Raw genomic sequence first — 13717 nt, 5'->3', positions numbered from 1 at the left:
TTCATAAAATATCTCATTCGCAATTCCACCGCAAATTGTTTTTCATCATTTAGTGCATTTGTCAGTTTCATTAATGCAATCAATGCAAAATCAATAAATCATTGATCGAATCAATTGCAAACCCGCAATGCATTGCGACAAATTAGCTGCAATTAATATTGCAATTAGTGCAACTTTCAGAAAAACCATTAAAGTCGATGGTACAGTGGTACTTCACTAACAATAACAAGTCAAGTTAGTGTAAAAATAATTTAATGATCTTTAAAAATAAACTGGTCAGAATAATTACATAAGCAGTACAAATTAATTGTGTATTCAAAAATACACTCAGCGTTAGCTTAAATTATTTCTAGGGTATTTACAAGTTGCACATTTTCTTTATTAGTTGATAATAAGTGCTTTAATATAATATTATGTGCAATCAATATACTATCATTGATTTAAATCAATGCACAAATCTGCGTAATGCACACAAATTATAAATACACTCACACATATAAAACACATACTTATGCACACACACACAACCATACACACACTAGTGTGTTTAGTATTAGATTTCAATGCGTGCGACTTTTGATATGTGCATGTGTTGTGTGATTTATGTGTGTTAATATATGCGTATATATTATGCAATTAGTAGATACAAACTATGATACACACAGTTAGAGATAGAGAGGGGGAGGGAGAGAAAAGGGTAGAGCGAGACAGAGTTATGATTAGCGCTTTGAAGGGAACGATGAATTTCTAAGGGTGGTCACTTAATAAACTGCCCTTGTATTATTAATATACAACACACACACACACACGAATAGTTAAACAGCTTACCTATAAGTGTGTGTGTGTGATGTGTGTGTGCGTGTGTGTTTGATTCAAGTGAAATGTGAGTTACAAGCTTTGTGTTTATCGCGTGCATTTGTGATTGATTTGAGTTTATGCAGCATATGCAAAGGCGCAACAGCTGCCACACACACATCAAACACACACACACACACACACACACACACATCAGACACACACATCAGACACACACTAAGCGAGAGCTGTGTTGACACCTACACAGCTGACATTCTGTTGTATTTGACAGTTGACATTTGTCAAACGTTTAACAAAATTTCATGTCATGCCACACGATGTTGCCACCATATCCTCTTCCTCTTCCTCTGCCCCTGCTCTCTCACTCTCCCTTTGCCGCAATTCAACATTTGTCCTAATGCCTATCGGATGAGCTGAGCTTGTTATTCCAAGAGCAGACGGACCAAAGAGGGAACAGAATTTTGGGTATTGAAAGTTGTCGGCCTTTTATGCAAATTACAGTCAGCAGCAGAGAGTAGGAGAAGGAGATGGAGAAGGAGAAGGTGAAACAGATTTGAAGATAACATTTTGTGCGTGGCGTTGACAAATGCATGTGTTGACACACACACACACACACACACACACACACACGCACAGAGACAGGAGCTAGGAATTTTGATTTATTGTTCCATGCGCATAATTAATGCGAAAATGATACGCCATATATACATAGCAAAGCACACACACACACAAACAACCACACACACATATACTGATTGCACATATCACATTGACCAGCACCTCCCACTTTCATCCACTCGCAATACCGCACCACATCGCACCACCCCGCACCGCACCACGCAACTTGATGTATAAAGCACTAGAAAAGGCCACCAACAAAAGCCAAAAAAAAAAAAAAAAAAAAATTCAGTGAAACTTTAATAAAAAATCGGTTTTCTGAAGCCAAAATACCCTTGCAGATTTTAGCTCTATGTAACAGCAAACTAAACATAATTACTTACTTAATTTTTTTGGAAAATTAATCATTCTATTAATTTCTAAAGTTTTTATTGATATATCTGAAAATAATAACAACAAATTATTCTATATCAATACCACTTATCAATCACGATTTAAAAAAAATGTAAAACCTAAACCTAAACCTAAAAAATTGAAATAAAAAAATTAAAAAAAAAAAAAATTGAAATAAAAAAATTCAAAAAAAAAAAAAAAAAAAAAAATTACCATATTAAAATTAATGTTCAAACTAGTGCATTCATCGATTCAATCGATTTGAAACAAATTTGAAAAAACTCACACATTACAACTATAATTACTAAAACTCTATTAAAATTTTTAAAAATTCATACTAAAACTCATTTTATTAAAATAAAATCATATATATATATTTGATGAAAATATTTATCTATTTTTATTGAAAAAACTGAAAAGTTTTTTATATCAAGACTCACTTTTACTAAACTATAGATATACATTATATAGCTATCATAGGTTTCAACAATTCGAAATTAAATACAGGGCATTGCAAAGGTATCAAATCTTCGGCTTGTCGAACATAACATTTTTCACATATATATTTTTCTGTTGCCGTTCTAATTTTGTTGGGTTCGAATAATTTGTGTGTTTGCCGTTTAGAGCGTTGATTCGGATGTGGGATCCTTGAACATGAACTCGACCGAGAATGAGGTGCCCGAGGTGGAATCCTCCAGCGATATTCTGGCCGATGAGCATAAGCCGAGCAACTCGAATGACGAGAGCTGGACGGATGTGAATTTGAATGAGGATGCAGCTGTCCAGGCGGCGGCAAGTGCTGGTCTCGTTGTGGGTCTTGTGGATGCCAACGATGCTGTCAAGCACGAGCATCAGCAACATGCACAGCAGCAACAGCAACAACAGCAGCAACAACAGCAACAACAGCAACAACAGGGTTCAGGTCTGGGCATGATTGTTGGTCCAGAGCGTGGCGATAAACCGGATTCGGAAATATCGGTGGTGCGTGTGCCAGATGGCTATGGAGTTGGTGGTGCCACCACAGTGGCCAGCAGTGGCGGCAATGCCTCCACAATGGCCACCACAGCTGGCGGTCAACAACAGCAGCGTTCGCGACCCGATGAGTTGCCAATGAAGCCACCAGCCCTGGTTGCCCAGCTGCCATTGACGACGCCGTCGAGGGAGGCAAGTCTCACACAGAAACTGGAGATTGCCTTGGGTCCAGTGTGTCCACTGTTGCGTGAGATCATGGTCGACTTTGCGCCCTTCCTCTCAAAGACTTTGGTCGGTTCACATGGCCAGGAGCTGCTGATGGAGGGCAAGGGTCTGACCACATTCAAGAACTCGCATTCCGTTGTCGAGCTGGTGATGTTGCTCTGCTCCCAGGAGTGGCAGAACAGTCTGCAGAAGCACGCCGGACTCGCCTTCATCGAGCTGATCAACGAGGGTCGTCTGCTCTCCCATGCGATGAAGGATCACATTGTGCGTGTGGCCAATGAGGCGGAATTCATACTGAATCGCATGCGGGCCGATGATGTCCTGAAGCATGCGGACTTTGAGTCGCAGTGTGCCCAGACATTGCTGGAGAGGCGGGAGGAGGAGCGCATGTGCGATCATCTGATCACAGCAGCCAGGCGCAGGGACAATGTCATTGCCAGTCGTCTGCTGGAGAAGGTCAGGAACATCATGTGCAATCGTCATGGTGCCTGGGGCGAGGCCAATGGCATCGGCATGACCATGACCATGGGCATTGGCATGGGATCGCAGTTGGCGCTGCAGAAGAGCACCTACTGGAAGCTGGATGCCTGGGAGGATGATGCGCGACGTCGCAAGCGCATGGTTCAGAATCCAAGGGGCTCATCCCATCCACAGGCCACACTCAAGGCGGCCCTGGAGAACGGTGCACCCGAGGATGCGATTCTACAGACACGCGATGAGTTCCACACTCAGATTGCAGTCTCGCGATCGCATCCATCGGCGCAGCACAACAGCGAACTGCTCGATGATGCCGAGCTGTTGATCGAGGATCGGGAACTGGACTTGGATCTGACAGGGCCGGTGAATATCAGCACCAAGGCGCGTCTGATAGCACCTGGCTTGGTGGCACCCGGCACCGTTTCGATAACCAGCACGGAGATGTTCTTTGAGGTGGACGAGGATCATCCGGAGTTCCATAAGATCGATGCGGAGGTGTTAAAGTATTGCGATCACCTGCATGGCAAATGGTATTTCTCCGAGGTGCGTGCGATCTTCTCCCGTCGCTATCTGCTCCAGAATGTGGCACTCGAGATCTTTCTGGCCAGTCGCACCTCCATTCTGTTCGCCTTCCCCGATCAGCATACGGTCAAGAAGGTGATCAAGGCACTGCCTCGGGTCGGAGTGGGCATCAAGTATGGCATTCCACAGACACGTCGCGCCTCGATGATGTCGCCCCGCCAGCTGATGAGGAACTCGAACATGACACAGAAGTGGCAACGTCGCGAGATCTCCAACTTTGAGTACTTGATGTTCCTCAACACGATTGCGGGTCGAACGTACAACGATCTAAATCAATATCCCATCTTTCCCTGGGTCCTCACCAACTACGATTCCAAAGATCTTGATCTTAGTCTACCCTCCAACTATCGCGATCTATCGAAACCGATCGGTGCACTGAATCCATCGCGTCGTGCATACTTTGAGGAGCGCTACGAGAGCTGGGATAGCGATACCATACCTCCATTCCATTATGGCACCCACTATTCAACCGCTGCCTTCACCCTCAACTGGCTGGTGAGGGTTGAGCCCTTTACGACCATGTTCCTTGCCCTTCAAGGCGGCAAATTCGATTATCCCGATCGTTTGTTCTCCTCGGTCTCGTTGAGCTGGAAGAACTGCCAGCGGGACACGTCGGATGTGAAGGAGCTGATACCCGAATGGTATTTCCTGCCCGAAATGTTCTACAACTCATCGGGCTATCGGCTGGGACATCGCGAAGATGGCGCCCTCGTTGATGACATCGAATTGCCGCCGTGGGCGAAAAGTCCCGAGGAGTTTGTGCGCATCAATCGCATGGCCCTGGAATCGGAGTTTGTCTCCTGTCAGCTGCATCAGTGGATCGATCTGATATTCGGTTACAAGCAGCGTGGACCCGAGGCAATTCGGGCCACCAACGTGTTCTATTATCTCACCTACGAGGGCAGCGTCGATCTCGATGGTGTCCTTGATCCGGTGATGCGTGAAGCGGTCGAGAATCAAATACGCAACTTTGGACAGACGCCAAGTCAACTGTTGATGGAGCCACATCCACCACGCAGCTCGGCGATGCATCTATCACCGATGATGTTCAGTGCCATGCCCGAGGATCTCTGTCAGATGCTCAAGTTCTATCAGAACTCACCGGTCATCCACATCTCGGCCAATACGTACCCGCAGCTGTCGTTGCCCTCGGTGGTCACTGTGACGGCGGGTCATCAATTTGCCGTGAATCGATGGAACTGCAATTACACCGCATCCGTCCAGAGTCCCAGCTATGCTGAATCACCTCAAACGCCGGGCTCCAATCAACCGCTGACAATCGATCCAGTTTTGGGTGAGTTTAACTCCATCATTTCTTCCTCACTTCAATGATGCCAGCTCTTTATTAATCGTATACCTTTTGTCGCCACAATTTCATTTCCATTACCATTTCCACTTCCATTTCCACTTCCATTTGCAATTCCAGCTGTGCATGGCACCAACAACAACAGCAATGCGGTCAGTCGTCGACACTTGGGCGATAACTTTAGCCAAATGCTGAAAATACGCTCCAATTGCTTTGTGACCACCGTCGACAGCCGTTTTCTGATTGCCTGCGGCTTCTGGGACAACAGTTTTCGTGTGTTTGCCACCGAAACGGGTAAGTTTCCGGTTGCATTTTAATTGTCTACACAGAGAGAGAAACTACACTGGTAGGCATAGTTATTGTGACAAAAGTATGAGAAAAATTTACTTATCAAAGTGTACACACTTTGGCATTAATGGAAAGATCATTTGAACTCCATTTGAATGATACAAAGAGAACCTTAACGCATTAAGTACCTATTGAAAATTGTGAATTTATCTAAAAATCTAAATTTTTGACTTTTTTCCTAATCAAAAAATGTTTTGTTGTAAAAAGTATCTCCAAACAATTCTAATGGTGACTGCAAAAACATTTTTTTTTTAATTTCTTTGCTTATATTTTATATGATTTTTTATTTTTATGAATATATATACTTTATGGGGTCGGAGAAGCCTCCCTCTTACATTGAAACGAACACAATATACCCTTTAACTTATTTTTTAAGTAACGGGTATAATTAGTAGATTTGAGAAGTACAATATCTTTCGAAAATTTAAGTACTTTTTTTTTTTTAAATTGAATATATAAACTTTGTTTGTGAGTATTCACTGTACAAAAACACTAACAAATCCGAGTTACAAACTTTTTCAAACAATTTTTCTGCTTAACTTTAATAAACTAGATTTTTCTTCATTCAAGATTTTTCTATTACTCGAATAAATATTGTTTGTACTTATAGTTATAGCATTTTTCTGCATTATCATATTTAGCAATTCATAGTGACTCAAATAGTTAAATCAGGGTTATTCTCACTTATTTGAAGCACAGTTTTTTTTTCACTGTGCATTCCCTTGGAAATAAACCTCTCATTTATCGATTGTAATCCCCTGTCTTTATGTTTAACTTTTCTCCTGCTTCCTTTAGCGAAAATCGTGCAAATTGTGTTTGGTCACTTTGGCGTTGTCACCTGCATGGCCCGATCCGAGTGCAACATTACATCGGACTGTTATATTGCCTCCGGCTCGGCTGATTGCACTGTTTTATTGTGGCACTGGAATGCCCGTACCCAAAGCATTGTCGGTGAGGGAGACGTACCAACGCCACGTGCCACATTGACAGGTCACGAGCAGGCTGTCACCTCGGTGGTCATCAGTGCCGAGCTGGGACTCGTTGTATCCGGTTCAACGAGTAAGTTGCAAGTTGCAAGCAACGAGTTGCCACTAAAAACTCTAACAATGCATCTCTCACTTCCCTCTCCCCCTTTTCTCTGTCATTTTCTTTCCCACTCTTTAGATGGTCCCGTGCTTATACACACTACCTTTGGCGATTTGCTGCGCTCGCTGGATCCACCCGTTGATTTCCACTCGCCGGAGTTGATAACCATGTCGCGCGAGGGCTTCATTGTCATCAACTATGACAAGGGCAATGTGGCTGCCTACACGGTGAATGGCAAGAAGCTGCGCCATGAAACGCACAACGACAATCTGCAGGTAAGACAAGTAACGAGTAACGAGTAACGTGTGACTATTTGACACATTTCAAACATATTTTCTGTCGAGTTTTGGGGGAAAGTGTACAAAAAATGTGTAACATTTTTCTACAAACGCAAAATTAATTATGACATAACAAGTTGATTAGAAATGAAAAATTGAGATTTTAAATTTTTAAAGTAAACAGCGGGGAAAACTTTTACATAAAATCGAAAGCTTAATTTAGAGAGACAAACTTATAAAACAAAATTAATTAAATTTTAATGCGGAATGAATTTAGAGGTCGAACCATGATCAAAATGACATTCCGTTTAAAAATCGGTTCAGTTTTGCCAAAGTTATGAATATTTGAAATTGGGCAGATCCTTGCCCTTGAATTTTACAAGTCAAAATTATTGTCAGATTTCACATGATTTTTTACAGAAATATGAAAGGTCTCAGAATCAAATTTAAAGTGTTGTTTTATACTTATTAAGATATCAGGAGTTAATTAAAAGTAAAAATTTAAGATTTAAAATTTTCAATTTTCAAAATTCCAAAGGGAGGACCCTTAGCATCGAGCCCAAGATTTAGAGGCAAATAATTTTTTTTACAAAATAAATTAAATTTAAATGCAGAATGTATTTAGAGGCCGAACCATGATCAAAATGACATTCCGTTTAAAAATCGGTTCAGTTTTGTCAAAGTTATGAATACTTTAAATTGGGTAGATTTTTTACCTTGAATTTTACAAGTGAAAATTTTCGTTCAATTTCAAATGATTTTTTACAGAAAAATGAAAAGTCTCAGAATCAAATTTAAAGTAGTATTTTATACTAATTAAGATATCAGGAGTTGATTAAAAGTAAAAACTTTAGATTTAAAATTTTCAATTTTCAAAATTCCAAAGGGGGGACCCTTAGGATCGAACCCAAGATTTAGAAAAAAATATTTTTTTTTACAAAATAAAATAAATTTAAATGCAGAATGAATTCAGAGGTCGAACCATGATCAAAATGACATTCCGTTTAAAAATCGGTTTAGTTTTGCCAAAGTTATGAATATTTGAAATTGGGCAGATCCTTGACCTTGAATTTTACAAGTCAAAATTTTTGTTCAATTTGACATGATTTTTTACAAGAAAATGAAAGGTCTCAGAATCAAATTTAAAGTGTTATTTTATACTAACTAAGATATCAGAAGTTGATTAAAAGTGAAAACTTGAGATTTAAAATTTTTATTTTTCAAAATTTCAAAGGGGGGACCCTTAGGATCAAACCCAAGATTTTGAAGAAAATATTTTTTTTTACAAATTTAAATAAATTGAAATGCAGAATGAATTAAGAGGCCAAACCATGATCAAAATGACATTCCCTTTGAAAATCGGTTCAGTTTTGACAAAGTTTTGACAGTTTGAAGCTTGTTAAGACTTAGGATCTTCTTTACAAGTCAAAATTTTTGTTCAATTTGACATGATTTTTTACAAGAAAATGAAAGGTCTCATAATCAAGTTTAATGTGTTGCTTTATACCAATTATGATATAAGGAGTCGATTAAGAGTGGAAACTTGACATTTAAAATTTAAAATTTTCAAAGATCCTAAGGAGGTACCCTTTGATATTAAAATCGAAACCAAGATCAAGCGGAAATATTTGTATTTTATTTATAAAATGTGTGGTTATTCACTCGTTACATTACATTTCTTTCTCTCTCTCTCTTTCTCTCTCTCTCCAGTGCATGCTGCTCTCGCGCGATGGCGAGTATCTGATGACAGCTGGTGATCGAGGTATTGTCGAGGTGTGGCGCACCTTCAATCTGGCCCCACTCTATGCCTTCCCCGCCTGCAATGCGGGCATACGTTCCCTCTCGCTCACTCACGATCAGAAGTAAGTAACGAGTAGAGCATTTAAATAAATTTTAAGTTTAGTGTAAACTCTTAACGATTGTTAAAACTTAACATTTAAATTTATTATTATTTAAATCTATATTTTCTTTTACTTTTTCTCGTATTTCTCATAGATATTTGCTGGCTGGTTTGTCAACTGGTTCAATAATTGTATTCCATATTGACTTCAATCGCTGGCATCACGAGTATCAACAGCGCTACTAAGCGACTCGTCACTCGCTCGTTTCGCATTCCACGTTCCACATTCCACAATCCATGTCAACGCAATAACAAAACAGCTGAATTAAATGTGAGATCGGGAAAGAAAGAGAGAGAGAGAGAGAGCAGGCAAGTAAAAGAGAGCGGCAAAAAAAGTACTTAAGTGAAAGATAAAGAGAAAGTGAAACAACAGGAGAAAGGCATACAAGGAGAACGAAAGAAAATTCGTTGTTCAATGTTTGTTTGTTTGTTTTTTGTATGTTTTTTTTTTTTTTAATTTTTTTCTTATCAATAGACATTACAAACACTAGACAAATAAGCAAAAAAAAAAAAAAATAATATTTTTTTTTTCTCTAGCATTACTTATGATAATAGCATATTAATTAGTGCTCGTATGTTTGGTGTGAGCCAGTCAAAAAACAAAATTTTTTTTACTAGTTATACGGCGTGTAGTATATGTATTAAGTTACGGACGAAACGATATGAAAACAAAATATAAAAAGAAACACAAAATGATGATGAAAACGATGAAAATTAAACACACACACAAGCAATTTCCCGGCTTAAGTTGAGTAGTTTTAATAAATGGAATGAGAAACGACAAGTTAGTGTTTATAAAACGCAATAAGCAGTTCATTAAATCTTAAAAAAAAATAATAATAATAATAATACAAATAATAATAATACAAAAAATTACGTAGCAAAAGTTCTCACAAATATAGAAACGCTTGAAATGGAACGAAACGAAAAAGAAACAAAATGAAACTAAGCGGCCAAATGAAAGACAACAAAAGAAAAGAAAAAAAGAAAGACAGGTTGATAAGAATGAGAGAGAAGCCAATTTTTAACAATGTTTGCGAAGCTTGTGACGTCACAAGTGACACAGAAAACTGTTCACAAATTAAGAAGGTAATCAAATATACAAATATAGTACATGCACATATGCATATGACAAAGCATAAATGATACTGAAAAAAACAAACAATTAAAAAAAACCTTAAGACCGATTAATTATGACAATGCCAAGGCAATAAATGCTAAATCTAAAGAAAAGCAAATTAAAAAAGAGAAACATAACTAAAGAATAAAAAGAAAAGAAAGCGATAAGAGAGAAGAGCAGAATTAACTCGAGGTGAAAGGTTTGCGATTAGCGCAGAATACGCGATATTTTAATAAAAGATAAAAAAAACTAGTTAAAAAATGCAACTAACTCAAGCTAAATAAAAATAATTTACCAACACTGCTAAAAGCTAAATTATAAATACTAAAACAAAAGCAGGCATAATACATATAATTAAATAATATATAAATATGAATACAATATGCAACTTAGCAAATGTGGCTAAACACGAATGAAGCTAGCAAATAAGACGCATACGCCGCATTGCACAGCACAGCACAGCAACCTCCCTACAACACTATATTTTGTGTATTTTTTTCTCAACGTTTTGCAACACTTTTTCAATTGCGTCCAAAGTAAAGAAAACGAATTCGAAAGAAACAAGTTGTTTTTTAGCTTTAAATTCGGTTCGTTTGCTTCAAAAAACCTTAAAAACCCTTCCTTAAAACCTTAAACATGTACGTCCAAAACTTAAATTTAGACAAGCTCATGCCTGTCCTTGATTAAGATTATATATGTATGCTATATAATGCTTATGGCTGTCTGTAAGACACAAACAAAATGAAAAATTAGAAGAACTAAACGAAGGCGCTGCAAATGTAATTGGAAAAGAAAATGAAGTTGATCTTCCTTCTGGCTTAAGCAGGCGCATATCATCAATTGATTCTTGTTATTATTATTATAATCATTATTGATTTTGATCGAAAGAGAATAAACCCATATATATATATATATACAAATATTTACTATTCCCCCAAAGTCCATCCAAGTCGCCATCGCACTTTCGCTTAGTTTTGTACATACAACTAGGACATATTAATACACGGCCCCAAAACACCCCCACACACCCTTACACATACATACGCAAAGTACTTCAAGTAGAACATGAACATTCGGTTGTAATATTGGCCCCCCATTCTGAAGGCCACAATCAAAGTAAGCCCAAAAAAAAAAAGAAAAAGAAAACTTAAAATAATATAACTTAACTGAATAAAAAAATGTAACTTAAAAGCAAAAAAAAAGTCCCACGAAATTCGCAATATTTCTTATGTTGTGTGGCAGGAAAATATCCTTACAGCCGGTATATGTATTTTATCATTAACCATGTCAGTCTATCTAGTATTAGACTACTCGATTGGTAAACTAAATTAAATGAAATCAAAATCAAAGTACTCCAACTTTAAGGGTATCAAAGCATCGGCATGCCGAAGTAAGCTAGCTGTTTAATCTTCTCCTTTTTTTTTTTGAATTTTTTTGATATACATTATACATATATTTGACTTAGGTTCTTGAAACTTATCAACTGACTAATGGCATCCATCCAAAATTTATGTACTTAAAGTTGAACTTAAATTGCGGCTGAAAATGCTGCCAAAATAACATATGAGAAAAACATAATGAAACTTAAATATTTATTATAATTAAACAATAATTATGATGCAATTTATACTTTGTTTTCATTACCTAATTATATATGTGTGCGTCTGTGTGTATGTTTGAGTGTATCTGTATGTGTGTGTGTGTATGTATGTGTGTGTGTGTGTGTGTAGTTAATGTTATTTTATTGTCGGTTCAAGGCAAAATTTATATAAATATTTTATAATTACATACAAAAGTAAAAAAAAAAGAAACTTTTGATGCTGTCCAATTTGCAATTTTATAAACATATTTGACTTTAGTTTGTTGTTCTCTTTGTTTTTTGTTTATAAATTGAAAAAATAACATAAGAAAGAAGCACTTAATTATTTATGTAAATAATTTGAAAGCGTAGTAAATTAATTATAATTAATACAAATGCAATTAATAATACATTTAAAAAATATATATACAATAACTGAGTTTACATGTTTGGGCAAGTTAATTAAATAAAAAAAAACGCATAAATAAACAAATGAATGAAAAAGAAATACTATTAGTAACTTAAATGTTGTATATAAATCGAGAGCTAGCTTAAAGATATGTACTTAATTTTAATGAAATTATGTTGATTACACAAGAAGCCTAAACAAAGTAACTAAGCAGCCAAAATATGCAAAGAGCAAAAAGTAAAAAAATTAATAACGATTACATCAAAGCAGAATTTACAACAATTAAAATTATTAATAAAAAAAATACAGCAGAAGCCTAAAAAAAATAAATAATTTTAAATAAACTAAAATAATAACAATAATAATAATATGATTATGCAGAAGCAGCAACTAAATATATATACTATATATAAATAAACAAATATTTTTTTTTAATATTATAATGTTTAGCTATTAAACTAACAATGAAAAGCAGCACAACAACAGGCAAATTAATAATAATAAAAAAAGGAAACAAAAAACAAAAGGGCGAGCGCCAACAATTTTAAATTTATGCAGTTTTTATAGAAATAAACAAAGCAAATACGACAACAACAAAAAGTAAAATAATACAACAAAATGCATTGTAGTAAATGAATATAAAATAACATGCGTAATGTTTTTATTAAACATCAACAAATGGCTGACAATTTTAAATTTACACAATTAAAAAAAAATATAGAAAAAAAGACAAAATAATTAAGAATTTATTCATGCACGTGCAAATTATTTAATATAAATTATTTTCAAACATACACACACATTTTAAAATACATAAAATTATATGAAATGAAATAAATAAAATTATAATATTTATGTAACAATACACACACACAACACTCACCTTAACTTAAATTTAAAAACAAACCTTGGCGCTTTTTACTGAATAGAAAAAAACAACAAAATGTGCGCATTAAAAGCCTAAAAGTTTAACAAAAATAAAAAAAAAAAAATCATGAAAATTATAAATATTGTACTTGAACATATATTTTGTCAATAATGTTAATTAGCAACTAACAAATGCGAAAAACAACAAAAACAACAACACAGCCAAAAGATTTCAAAGCTAGTAAGAAGTATATATATATATATATATATATTAGAACAGTATATATATATTAACATTTACAGCTACAAATAAATATGGTTCATTATTATGGCTAACAATGTTTTTTTTTTACAAAACCTTAAAACAACAACAATTTATGCATATTGATATACGCTATGATTCTAAACTAACAAAATAAAATTAAAAATAATAAAACTAAAAAATCTAAGCATAAATAATTGAAATAATATGGAAAAGAAATACATTTAAATAAATTAATTATTAATTAAGATAAAAGCGAAAACAACAATTTAACAAGCAAGTGAGCAAGCATTAAAACCAACAACATCAACAACAACAAATTATTATGTTCAATAAAGAAAACAATGAAATCTTACACGAAAAAAAAAAACAACAGAATGAGTTTTTATTTATTGCATTAATTGGGATTTTTTTTCAGATGACCCCAGTGTTTGTTTCAACAATAAAACTTGTAAAAATCTTGTGTTGCATTTGGTATA

The 13717-nt window shown here is 35.8% G+C and overlaps 1 protein-coding gene across 3 annotated transcripts in view; it reads left to right on the top strand.

The window, feature by feature from the left end:
* The window catches only part of LOC117791061 (neurobeachin), a 250661-nt gene extending 239405 nt beyond the window's left edge, over positions 1 to 11256 (top strand). For all 3 annotated transcript variants that reach the window (XM_034630725.1, XM_034630718.1, XM_034630710.1), the window contains 6 exons: positions 2452 to 5377; positions 5510 to 5683; positions 6533 to 6796; positions 6902 to 7098; positions 8812 to 8963; positions 9097 to 11256. In XM_034630725.1, coding sequence (XP_034486616.1) covers positions 2452 to 5377; positions 5510 to 5683; positions 6533 to 6796; positions 6902 to 7098; positions 8812 to 8963; positions 9097 to 9187 — 3804 coding nt within the window. In that variant the 3' untranslated portion in view covers positions 9188 to 11256. The remainder of the gene's footprint in view (positions 1 to 2451; positions 5378 to 5509; positions 5684 to 6532; positions 6797 to 6901; positions 7099 to 8811; positions 8964 to 9096) is intronic.
* The last annotated feature ends 2461 nt before the right edge of the window (positions 11257 to 13717 follow it).

Source organism: Drosophila innubila, chromosome X (genome assembly GCF_004354385.1).
Source record: "Drosophila innubila isolate TH190305 chromosome X, UK_Dinn_1.0, whole genome shotgun sequence".
Lineage (NCBI taxonomy): Eukaryota > Metazoa > Arthropoda > Insecta > Diptera > Drosophilidae > Drosophila > Drosophila innubila.
Note: the sequence above shows the minus strand (reverse complement) of the source record. Positions and strands in the feature narration are given on the sequence as shown.